This window comes from Protopterus annectens, chromosome 11.part0 (assembly GCF_019279795.1).
Source record: "Protopterus annectens isolate FY-2018-M chromosome 11.part0, PAN1.0, whole genome shotgun sequence".
Taxonomy (NCBI): Eukaryota; Metazoa; Chordata; order Ceratodontiformes; family Protopteridae; genus Protopterus; species Protopterus annectens.
In genome coordinates, this window is record NC_056745.1 from 172,706,379 (window position 1) to 172,719,545 (window position 13,167).

General features: G+C 39.5%; 1 protein-coding gene across 1 annotated transcript in view; it reads left to right on the forward strand.

The window, feature by feature from the left end:
• PARP11 (poly(ADP-ribose) polymerase family member 11) overlaps window positions 1-13,167 on the forward strand; it is a 519,323-nt gene that overhangs the window by 77,993 nt on the left and 428,163 nt on the right. The window contains exon 2 of the mRNA XM_044087183.1: window positions 9,721-9,855. Within this exon, the coding sequence (XP_043943118.1) occupies window positions 9,721-9,855 (135 nt within the window). The remainder of the gene's footprint in view (window positions 1-9,720; window positions 9,856-13,167) is intronic.

Sequence of the window (13,167 nt, forward strand, 5' to 3'; positions counted from 1 at the left end):
TTCGACATGGGGCAAGCCAGAAGTGGACCTATTTGCCTCTCACCTCAACCATCTTCTGCCAAAATTCTGCACAAGGACATATCATCCAAAAGCTTGGAAAATAGATGCCCTCTCATTCAACTGGAACTCCCTAACAATCTATGCATTCCCACCTCTGCCACTGATGACCTCAGTATTACTAAAGATCAAAGCAGAGAGACCCAAGGGAATCATAATAGCTCCGGACTGGCCAAGACAACACTGGTACCCACTACTACGGAGCTTATGTCACACCAGGAGGTGGGCCCTTCCCAAATGGCCTCTACTTTTAACTCAACACAATTTCGAAACAGTGCATCCAAATCTTCAGACACTGCAGCTAACAGCCTGGGAGATCCCATGAATAACTACAGCCTATCTCTCTCCAAGGAAGTTCAGCGGATGCTGACAGAGGCTCGAAGACCATCCACCAGAAAGGTTTACTTAGCAAAGTGGAAGAGATTCAGCAATTGGAATACCAGCAAGGGACATGATGCATCTTTGTTGAACATCCCACTCATCTTGGAATATTTGACAGATATGTTAAAGAACGGCCTCTCATATTCTTCCATAAAGATACACGCATCTGCTATTTCAGCTAGATACAACACTGATCCTCCTGTTTTTTCACACCCTTTACTAAGGCAATTCCTCAGGGGAATCAAAAACATTAAGCCACCAAGAAAGGCCCCAGTGCCAGCCTGGGACCTCAATTTTGTCCTAGAAAAACTGACTCTACCTCCTTTTGAGCCAGCAGCTACAGTTGACTTGCAATTTCTCTCATGGAAGACAGCTTTCCTGTTGGCAATCACCTCAGCAAGAAGGGTTTCGGAGCTACAGGCCCTGATGGCAATACCACCCTTTATTATTTTTCACAGAGACAGGGTTTTATTAAGGACCAACCCTACTTTTATGCCAAAGGAGGTATCTAGGGTGTCTTTAAATCAAGCAATTCATCTGCCTGCTTTCTTCCCCAATCCTGAGAATAAGGGGGAAAGACTGTTGCATACCTTGGACATTCACAGACAACTTCGATACTACCTGGACAGAACCAAAGCCAGTAGGAAGTCTGAACAACTTTTTGTAGCTTACGCCCCTGCAGACCAAGGAAAAGCAATTTCAAAACAGACTATTTCTAAATGGATTGGACATTGCATCAGATTATGTTACTCCTTTCATGGAAAGACTGTTCCAGCCAATGTCAGACCACATTCCACCAGAGCTACAGCCACCTCTACAGCATTCTTAAGAGGGGTGCCTACCAAGGACATTCTAGAAGCTGCTACATGGAGCTCCGTGCATACATTCTCCAAACACTACAATCTCCCTCTATACTCCAGATCCAGAGCAGGCTTTGCTTCGGCAGTCCTGCAGGGTTTGATTGCCACACCATCTTTGTCCTAGAGCATACCTCCTCCCCCAGCTAAGCTATGGCATTCTACCCACATGTTATGACTGCAGTTGCATTCTTGAAGGACATAGTACAGTTTTGTACCTACCATAAATGTAGATGTCTGATAGACATGCAACTGCAGTCGGATTTTCCCTCCCTCCATACCCCTCTATGCCTAGGGTCCACTCCTATCCCTGTTACTCTTAGCTGGGGATATCTGTTATGGTGTATTTGTTTTAGTGCTCATTTGTTTGTTTGGAATCCTGTTTTTGTCTTCCAATTTGATTACAGCCTTCCTTGGAGGGCACCTGGCATCTGGGGCAAGAAACACTGAAGAAGATGGCGTCGGCTGATGCTTATGGCGTCGGCTGATGCTTATGTACTCCAGCCGCTCTGACGTCGGAGAGAAATGCGACATCAGCGCCGGACCCAGACTTTGGAATCCGGCTGACCGAGGGCTGCCTGAGGCAGGACAACCCACATGTTATGACTGCAGTTGCATGTCTATCGGACATCTACATTTATGGTAGGTACAAAACTGTACTGTTCATAACCCAGAGGCTCCCTTCGCTCTGGAATAGAATTCCAGTTCATGTGAGGCAGAGCACTTCACTGAATCTCTTCAAGAAGAATCTCGATAGGTGGATGGGGGATCGTAGGTTTGTCCCAGGCATTACTCCCGTGTCACTATTAGACAGAGGCACAGTAAACTAAACCTTAAAAAGGGCACAGTATACTCAAATCAAGGGGTGGCGTAAGCCATACAGAATCAGGCTAGGCTTATAATTGCCCCAGGGCAGATAGCTTAGTATGAACCTATGAACAAATGCTGAGCACGAGTAAGCAAATTCAAGTGCTAAAACTAAGAATCTGTGTCTGGACTAAACTAGTTACAGGAAAGGGGGGAAACAAGTGCAAATGTGTGCTTTTAAATCAGAAAGTTGAGAGAGATGGAAAAACTGCCCAAATGGCCAATAACTACAATTTCTGGACCAGAACCACTCCTTATGTGGTAGATAGGTTACCTAGTGCTTACCACTCCCACTCCTTCTCTTTCAGCAGTCAGCTGGCAAGGTTTCATTCCAATACTCTGTGCAAGAAGGCCTGAAAGACAGATGCCTTTTATTTTCTTTGGACAGGAATGTTCCTGCATGCTTTTCCACAATTTCTACTAGTATCCAGGGTACTTCTGAAGATTCAGAGTACATCCTCCGAGATCATTATGGTGACTCTTTTGGCCCAGGCAACTGTGGTTCTCCCTTCTTTTGAAAATGTCCAGGGGCAATTACCACAAGCTTCCTCAAAGACTGGATCTACCCACACAGTATCAGGAGTGTTTGCACTGTGACATCAGTGATCTTCAGATGACTACCTGGATGATAGGGCCTTAATTCCTTGTAGGCACTTGTTTACTATGGACATGCAGCAGGTGCTAATGGAGGCAAGAAAATCTGCTAGTAGAAAATTATATATTAGCAAATGGAAAATATTTTCTAATGCTAGCAACATAATCAGCACCATTTCAGAGCTAGTTTTTCGCTGGTTTTACAATATTTGTGTGTATTACTATCATGTGGCCTTTCTTATCCATTTGTCACTTTTCACAGTTTCAGCATGTTTTCCCATGGATCCTGCCTTTTCAATGCAGTTTCATGTCAAAATGTTCTTGAAAGGGATTTTGCATAAGAAGCCTCCAAGTAAATGAGTGGCCCGACATTGGACTCTTAATTTTGTGTAGAGAAGTTAACACTTGCTCCATTTGAACCAGCTAATCAAGCTGACTTGAGGTTATTTACATGAAAAACATTTTTACTGATTGCTCATACCTCTGCAAGAAGAGTATCTCAATTGCAAACTCTTAGTGAGTCATCCTTATCTCATTTTCCATAGTGACAGTGGTTCTTTGAGAGACTATCTTTTTATGCCTAAAATGGTATCCATGATTACTGTTGAGCCAAACTGTCCATCTCCCCATTTTCCTTACTGAACCTAAAAATAAGTGAGAAAGGTTACTGTTTCATCTGCATTGAAGGTGTATTGTTCATCATAATGGTCTAGCAGCTGTGGTAGTTTATTTTGCAGCCAGTCCTTGGACGATTCTTGCGGTACAGACCCTGATTCTCCACACAGAATGTAGAGATAACAGCTCAACATTTTGTAAACCGATCCAGATCAGGATGCAGCTCAACTGACCTATTTGCTGTGAGACACATAGTTGAGAATAAGCTAGAGATGGGGAAAGAGTCTAACTGAACATTCCTAGAGTTGGAGAATGCATATGACAAGGTCATAAGAAAGCTGATTTGGGGAGCACTGTGGTGTTTCGAAGTCTCAGAAACATTGGTAGAATCATTTCAGACTATGTACAAGGACCCGATGACTTAACTTTGAACAATGTTCTGTCTCACAAAGGGGTTCCCAGTAGGAGTGGGTGTGCACTAGTGTTCAGCTGTGAGCCCACTGCTGTTCATACTGGTGATGGACTACATTAGCAGACAGGCCGGAGGGGCAGAGCAACGGTGTTGCTGTATGCAGACAATGTGACATTGCAGGCAGACTCTGAGCAAGATCTTCAGCAAAGGACAGGGGAATGGAATGCAAAACTGAATGCATATGGGATGAAGCTAAGTACAGATGAGACAGTGGTAAAGGCAGCAAATTGGGGGAATTAGAAGAATCTGAGAATTGTGATAGAAGGGAAGATGGTGGAACAGGTTAATAGCTTCAAGTATCTTGGAGGGGTGATTTAAGAAGAGGGGAAGTCTGAATGAAGAGGTCAAAGCTAGAGTCAGATGGTCTGTAGCCAACTGGCATAGAGTGTCAGGTGTAGTGTGTAACAGAAGAATGCCAAAGAATCTGAAAAGTAAGGTGTACAAAACAGTTGTGTGACCAGTAATACTCTGTGGTACAGAAACCTGGACACTAAAGGCAGAGCAGATCAGGAAGCTGGAGGTGATGGAACTGAAGTGCCTGAGACAGGTGGTAGGATGCACATTGTGAGACAAATGAAGAAATGAGGACATAAGAGCAGAAGCCAGAGTAGCTGCATTTGCAGAAAAGATCAATGAGAACAGATTACAGTGGTTCGAGCACATGTGCAGAAAAGCAGAAGACAGTCTGGTGAAGAAGACGGACAGGAATAAGGTAAGAGGAAATGAGGTAATCCTGGAAAGAGTTTGATAGATTTTGTGAGTGAAGATCTGTGACAGTCAGGCATGATTTTTGAAGGCAGAAGAGTGACACTGAATCAAGAGAGATGGTGACAGTTAACACAACACCATGACCCCATGTAGAAAATGGGGAAAAAGAGGATTGATGATGATGATGGTGGTCCACACACAGCTTTGTTCTTATCTGATGTATCTCAAGTTTCTAGATCTGTATCAATGCAGTGTCAAGAGATGCTTCCTCTAGCTTTTTCCTGCTGAACTATGGTGTTGCCCAGAGTTCACTTCTGGCACCTCAGTTATTCACATTGAAAATGATTCTGCTAAGAGAGGTCATGGTGGGGAGAGGTATTTCTGTCAGTTTTATTCTGATGATATTCAGCTGTATCTCTTCTTTTCTCCAGAACGTTTGCCTGATTTTTCACCTTTGAATGACTGCTTGCATCCATCCTTTAATGGATAATGTGTAGTTGACAGTAACTTATCCCAGCTAAGGCAGTTCTGTTTCATGCTGCTGTCCATCCATTTAATATTTCTCTGTCCTTGCCATTGATTATGTGTAGTGGGAATCAGTTAGCATTTATTTCTTGCATTCTTAATTTGGGTATTGCTCTTGATAACAGACTGTAGCTTTGCTACCAGGTCTTAGTTGTTTTTTAAGACATGTAAGAATATTGCCCAGATCAAGTGCTGTGTACTAGTTGTTGGTTCTTGGGATGAAAATGAATGTTATATTGTCATATCTTGACTACTGCAGTGATCTCTTCCTGAGGTTTTCGAATCATATTTTGGCTTGCCTACAGAGGGTGCAGAATTTTGCTGTCATGATATTAATAAATATTTTTTAAGCACATCATAGTATTCCTGTGTCACAGGGTCTCTCCTGGCTGTTGGTGGTGGCCAGATGTACTTTTAAGATCCTTACCCACACCTTCCTTAACCTACATTATTTGGGTTCTTAGTATCTGAATTAGCTGCTTAGGCCCTGTATCTCAAACGCTCAGCTCAGGTCTTCAATTGCAAGACTACGACTTGTTCCAATGACCTAGTTAGAGACTTCTGACAGGCTTTCTTTTTCTTATCTTGCCCCAGTACTTTGGAACCAGCTACAAACCCTAGTTCTGGCTTAGAAAACAGGCTTATGTTTCGGAAGTCCCTTCAATTTTTTCTTTTTAGAAAGGTCTGCTGTAAGCCTGGTAGGGGCATTTACCATGATTTTAGAATGTTGAACTTTAGTGTTTCATTTTGGTTTATATTTTTATGCAAATTTGTGTTGCATTTTTAAGTAATTTGTAATTGTTTTTAATCATTCACTGATGATTTATTTTGATATTTTAGGATATATGAGCTTTATAAGTAAAACAATCACAATTAATGTTATAAATTCAGTTCATCTCTCAATTTAGCTACATTTTAGGAATTCTTACACTGATAGCTAGAACGAAACCATTTTCAAGGAAAGGTGAGATTTTATTTATTTTAATATGCACTTTTTAAATCAGTACAATTAACATTAACTTGCTCATTTATGGGTAGAGCAGTTGCTTTTGATTTTGGTACCGTGTAGAAGCATCCTCATTTCTCTGATAAATTCTAAAACGTACAACTACACAATGTGAATGTGTAGTTATGTTGTCAGTGTGCTCATTCTGTGATTTCTTGACACTTGCATACAGAAACATCATAGTCTACAGTAGTGACAGGAAAACGATTCTGCTTCTTCAAGGGTGGTAGAATATGGAATACAGTTTTTTGATACTTGTATGAGTAGATATCTCCGAGCAAGTGACAATTTTATCTTGGGAGGTAGTAGTAGTAAGTGCTGAAAATTGAAATGCTTGGAAAATAAACTGAGATGATAATAAACATACCAAGGTTTACTTGGGTCATGATCAGTGGATCCTGTAACAGGTGATGGCAAAAGATTAAGCTTTTATCATCCATCCACCCACTCTTATGAGTCACAACTGACTCCTGTAGTAATCCCTTGAACAGCCACCTCAATCCACAGAGTTTATTGGGGGGGGGCAAATAGATTGCCAGTATTCTCTTCTGTATCTGACACACACTCACACATACCTTGTCTCTTCTGTATCTGACACACACTCACACATACCTTTGGACAGTTTAGAGGTCACTAGTCTCTGCAAGCCTTTGGAATGTGGGAGGAAAAGTGTACACCTGAAGAAAACTTATATGGTCACAGAAAGGACACACAGACTTCGTGCAAAGGTATCCCAGCCAAGAATCAAACTGATGAACCTTTATCATAGGTGGTGATGAAAGCATTTCCTTATCACTTCAGTGAATGACACATTCCCGAAGTGGAAGAAACCATTGTAAAGTCATACAAGCATCATGCATCAGAAGAACTCTGAATTTAGGTCCAGTTGGAGCCTTTATCGAAGGTTTGTGGATGATATAGTTATTTTTTGGACAGCAGGTAAAAAAAGTTTGAAGATTTTATGAAATATGTGAATGAAACTACTAACTTTTTAAATTTTACCTATAAAATATTCAATGAAAATTTACAGTACCTAGATTTAGAGGTATACAAGGCAGACAATAAGTTGGAAACTAAGATTTATAGAAAGTCCTACCTTTTGTAATTCCTTTCTTCACTATCAAAGTGCACATCCCCTACACTGTAAAAAGAATATAGTTAAGGGCCAGTGTGTAAGGGGGTGTTGTATGACTAGCCTTGATACAGTTTTTTAATAGAGTGTAATCTGTTAGAAAACATGTTCATGGAAAGAGGTTACCCCCAGGATTTTACTAAAAATATTAGGTCTGAGGTTGAAAGAGAAAGAAGTGGTAGATTTAAATCTATTCAGGGGGATAGAGAGCAAAATAATGATGGTGATACGGGCAATGATAAGAATAATATAAATGGAAACAACATTTATCAACAGGCAAAGATTTTAGAATACAATGCTTTAAATAACAATACTAAAAAGATCATTTCAAAAGAATGGACTCGATTTGCATCTTTTTCAGATTTTGACACTGTTACCAAACATCCCTTTAAAGTGGTGTATAAAAATTCATAGAATATAAAAAATATTTTGGAAAACAAGAATAGTAAGCCTAATCCTAACAGAAGAAGGTTTTGGACATACAAATATGGACATTGTTCCCAATGTATGCACATTATGATGTTCCCGATGTATGTACATTATGAACACAGATAAGGTTTATTTAGAAAGTCGGAAGAGGTGGATTAATAGTTCTGACTGTTATAATTGTGAAACAAAAGGGTTAGTATACTTAGCTATTTGCCTAGGTTGTAGATCCTTCTATGTCGGGAAAACCGAAAGAATGTTAAAAAGAAGGATCTACGAACATACTTATGACATGGCAGTAGGCAAAGAAACTAGTGCTTTGTTTAAGCACACGAAGGCATGTAAAAAACCTGAATTTTCCTTCTTCATGTTAGAACAAATTAAAAATGATATTAGGGGGGAGGCCCATGGGAAGAGAGGATAGAATTCAGGGAGGCCCATGGGAAGAGAGGATAGAATTCAGGGAACTGTGGTGGCAAGTGACCCTTGAAGCAGGAAATTTCCCTGGGCTGAATGATTATTTCTCTATATTGCCACTGTTAAAATTAAGATCTGCTAAACTATGAATGGAATGAGATGTAATAACATTTTTTTTTGTCAGGAAATGACAGTATTCCCTTGCATTACATAGGTATAATACAAAAGGATTAGTGATATTTTTAAACACATTTTTAATTAATTTATTTTCGAAAACTTACATATGTGTAACATAGTATTTATTTCTAGCTTTAGTTTAATTTATGTATGAATATTTATTATTTTAAGAGAAGGTGCAATAATACTTAATGAATTTTTATGTATTATAATGTTGTTCTAACCCCAAATGTCATTGGTCCTTTTAAATGTTTTTTTACATAAATTCATTGGTCCAACATTCAGTTAACCTGATTATAAACGACTGATTTTACACTGGTCATCTGATGAAGTCTTTCTATGGAGACAAAAACGCAAGTTTAAAGTGTAAAGGCATTTATGCTTACAATGGCTGTTTGTGTATGCTTACATCAGCTATTTTTTAGTATTTTGTGTAAATTTGAATTAAACTACTTGGATTAACTCATCTGGCTCTAGTTACATCTCAAGCACTCTTTTTTTTTTATCTTTTATTGGTACGTTTCTGGAGTGCTTTTCCACATTGTGGTTATCATGCATCAGAAGGCAACAAGTTTATGCAACACTCATTTGCTTAGTCATTTGTTAATTCGTTGTTTGTACCTGTTTTATCTCCTGCCTTTCCCCAAGCTATGGAAAGCCAACACCAGAAAGCAGTATGTGTATAATGAGTGGAAATAGCCCTGGTTGAATCACCAATCCTTAGCAAGACACACACACATGCTAACTACTAAGATCAGTTTTGAACACATCAGCTTTACATACCCATTTGTTTCTGGGGTGTGGAAGAAAACCTGTGACCACTGCAAAAAAATTTATCAAAAATGTGGAAGTTGGCAACCTCACCATCCATGTCATGCCTGCGCATCCTTAAATTTATGATCAGCTCTAATGTTACTTCATGTTTGGGGAAGGGGGTTTTCCCTTTTTTCAGCCATTGAAGGTCATCTGCTTCTAAGTCAAGTGCAGGAGCTATATTAGCCAGCTGTACTTTCTCAAAGTAATAAGTCACAGAGTGGGTTGTAAAAATACCTTTTTCTCCAGTTTTTAGTTCTTTAAAATAACCTCTTTCATTTCCTCAACTGACTTCATCTGTGTGGTGTTTCACTCACCAACATGTATAAATAAAAACTTGTTTTCAAGGAAATTACCATCAAATACAGCTGTTTTCAACCTATTTTTCATATACCAATGGAAATGAGTACTGTATAATCAGTAATGAAGGACAAGAAAAGAAGTGTGTGGAAATGTCCCTCATTGCATTAATGCTTTCATGATTATTTGAGCATCTGTCACACACACACACACTACAGTAAGCTGTTTACTCCTTTCTCTTAAAATGATCCCTATTAAGTTAGTTGTTAAAATAGTGAAATATTTTATTAAATTCATCATTTTTGTTTCTGCAGTTTACTTTGTTTGTCATTGATGAAATTGTCGCCATACTGATGGGTGTTGTGTATTGCAGAATGTGCTCCAAGACATGCAAGTCTTGGAGAATAAGCCAGAGATGGAAGAATGCACACCTGAACCGATGGACACTTCTGAAGTGCAGTACAACTGGTTTTATCTTGCTGAGTGTGGACAGTGGCATATGTTTGAGGTATTTCTATTAAAAAAAGTAATTCATTTTCCATGTGTTTCACATTTTGTGTTCTCTTCCTGCCTCATTCTGGGCAGTAGAGCTCAGTAGGTCAAGCCTGCCCTTCTTTTCTTATGAAACTGCCAAAGTCTTTATTGCTTCTGGACAGTCACCTAGATTATAGTTAAGTTGTGCAATCTTTTTAGCCTGCATTGTTTTTCTGAAATCACTAGTTAGTGAATCATTTGTTTACTATGCTAGCGATAAGGATGGAGTGTTGTCAAGATGGCAAGCTTAATTTCTGGAAGAGAAGAAATCATTCAGTAATTTTAATTTTTCGGTCACTGTTCATTAAAAAAGCCTACTGTCTTTTATCACAGGACAATAAATGTTTGTCCTGTACATGTGACAAGTTTAGTTGGTTGTGAATCTACAGATTCTAGGACATTTGAATACCCACTTTTGGTTCTAAAAAGTCCCTGTTGAGAAACTATTTGTACTATATTTCTACCATGTCGATTTAGACTCTTTAAACTGTCCTGAGATTTTGGCAGTATTTTACCATTTAAATAAGCTTGAGTATTCATGTTCATTTTCTAACAAAGATGAGAGTTATAAAGTGTTGAGCAGTATTACCTTTCTTTTTTCGTTCTTCTTTTTTAAATTGTATTAATTTAGTAACTGGATAAGCCATGTCAGCAGAAGCCTCTTTTCATGGGTGACATAGGTAAAGTGTCTTGCTCTGAAATACGGCAGGCAAATGGAGACTGGTGGAATCAAACAATAGACTGTAGGATGAAGCTTATGTAGCATCTTGTATCCTCAGTGCTCTGCACTAAATTGCTAGACATTTTAATTGTTAAAACTGAACATAATACTCAAAAGAAGGATCTTGTCTGTTATACAAGTATCCAGGATTTGTGTATGCCGAGCTTATGCAGAGATGGAAGATTGAGAAAAACAGAATCCTGTTTTCCTGTCTTGTTCTGTCCTGTCTTCTCATCTTCTGTCTTCTGCTATGTTTGGGGGTTGGTTACTTGAAAGATCCTTAGTGGAAGCAAAAGGGCATCACAGTAGCCTGTAGAAAAGAAAGTAACAGTGACAGCAGAGCCAGTGTTGTCTCTAAATGTACAATTGTGAGCACAGTCCAGCAGTGACATAAACACGTCTTCCACTGAGGTAGGTTTGATGGGGTGTAATGTATATATAACTCTTCCAGTCTGTAATAATGAGTTATGTGAGACTTGCCATCCAAGTGTGTTCCTCCAGATTTACATGGGTAGGTATAACTGGCATGGCAACTTCCTGAACACCTTATTTCATTGGGGGAGACTGTTTATAGGAAAAGGGGTGAAATATATTAGGTAAAAAAATCCAGTTTATTTGCTCATGACATTTTTTGTTTAAGTAATAAAATGGTGTACAGCATGCAGTGAAACAATCTTAGTGTGCATACAAGGAGGCTGTAGACTGAATGTGGTTATTTTTTAAGCATACATTGTTTTTTTTATTGCACAGCAAGAAATGTATTATGTATATATAACTGAAAGCACAACAGTGGGCATCATTCATACCATTTCCAGTGTTGGTGACAAAAGATTTGTCTGTGTTTGTTAGACTTTCACATCTGGGTCCTGTGTAGCCGTCCATTCCCTACTCCTGCACAATTTAATCCCTTTTACAACTTCTATTGAACCTTTACATCAGGCAAAACAGTGTAGGCCTTACTTTACCATATCTCGGAAGTAGTAATACCTTGTCTTTCTTGAAACCCTCCCTTTACAGCTGTCACCCAGACCTCATTGCCTTCTTGTTCCTCTGTACATCTTTTTCCTCATATCCTTTCCCAGGAGGGTCACAGTAACGGTTAATCATAACATGTGGAGTCTCAGGTTGAGTATGTAAGATTTTTTGATTTTGTGGACTTGTTTACTGAAAGTCAAAAGCAAAAAAAAAAAATAAACATGGATAACGCTGTGGAATATTGGTCTTTTTTTTTTCTGGATCTAGGTGCAATCAGTACATGTTTTTTGTTTTATGAAGAGGCCATCTGAAACCTTTGACCTGATGATGTCATTTTCATTAACCTGTGGGTCTCTGTTCTGACCCTCGGAACTGATGCGCCACTCTCCAAGCTTGATATTCCAGAGTTGAGCTCCTGCCTTCTACCCATAATGCCCCACTCCAGCATACTACCTCAGATCTTGTTTGCCTTGCGTTGGTTCAGCAGTGAGGTTCCTGGGCTCTTAGCTCCTCCATGAGTTTCTTCAACTTTGTGAGTGTTTGTCTAATAATTTGTGTACTGTCTCTTCTTACTTTGCCTTCCTACTCTATCTTCCTTACTGGTAAGTATTTTTCTTTTGCCTTTGGATACTTTTGATCTGAAGTAGTTGTCTTCATTTGCTCTTCAACCTGTGGGTATTCATTTCCAGCACGGATCTGACTCGGCCGCCTTTCCAGCATATAATCCGAGCACCAAGCTCTTCCCCTACCCGTAATCCCAGTCTCCCGCCTCCCTTCAAATCTCATTTGCCTCGCTAGCATAAACATCGTGATCTACTGCTCTGAGCTTCCTTCGGATAATTTCTGTCCTTTTTCTACCTTCCCTACCCTTGCCCTGTTCATCAGTAGAAAAAAAAAAAACCCTTCTTCTTCATCTTCCTTCTGTCTGGAAGCAGGTGTGTGTACGTGTAAGGGTTGATGTTAAGTTGTCCATCTTGCCTTCGTTCTAGCTGTTTGGGTTTGGAGCCGATCCTCAGCTCTGACTGGGCCATCTTCTATAGCTCGAGAGCTGTTTACTGGCTCGAGACTACCCCGTATTCCAGAATGCCCAGTGTCAGCTACCCAGATCTTGTTTGCCGCTTCAGCTGTGAGGATGCTTCCTTACTGGCTCAGGCTTAGTATAATCTTTTTTCTATTATATATTGTTGTTTATTCTTGAAAGTTTGTCAAGTATTTGTCTATTTTTTGTCTAGATAATATTCATTTATCCCTTATTGCGTTCTTGTGTATTTTAGCTTTGTTGGCCATCGCTCTGCAACTCTCAGGCCTTCTGTTCCCTTGAACTCATTTAAATTAGAGAGTCCCCCCCCCCCCAGGATAGCCATTTAAATTAGAGGCTTTCCTTCTATTCCTTAACTGTAAAAAAAAAAAAAAAGTCTGTTTCTTGTTTTTTGTAGTATAGCTTTTCATTATTGTTCTTGTGTTTGTTGTTACTATAATGTCTAAAGATACCAAGGTATATGGCTTCAAAAAGCGTGACTCATGCTGTCAGAAAATGTCTCTGACAGATGGGCACACTAGTTGTGTATATTGTTTGGGCGCTGTTCACCT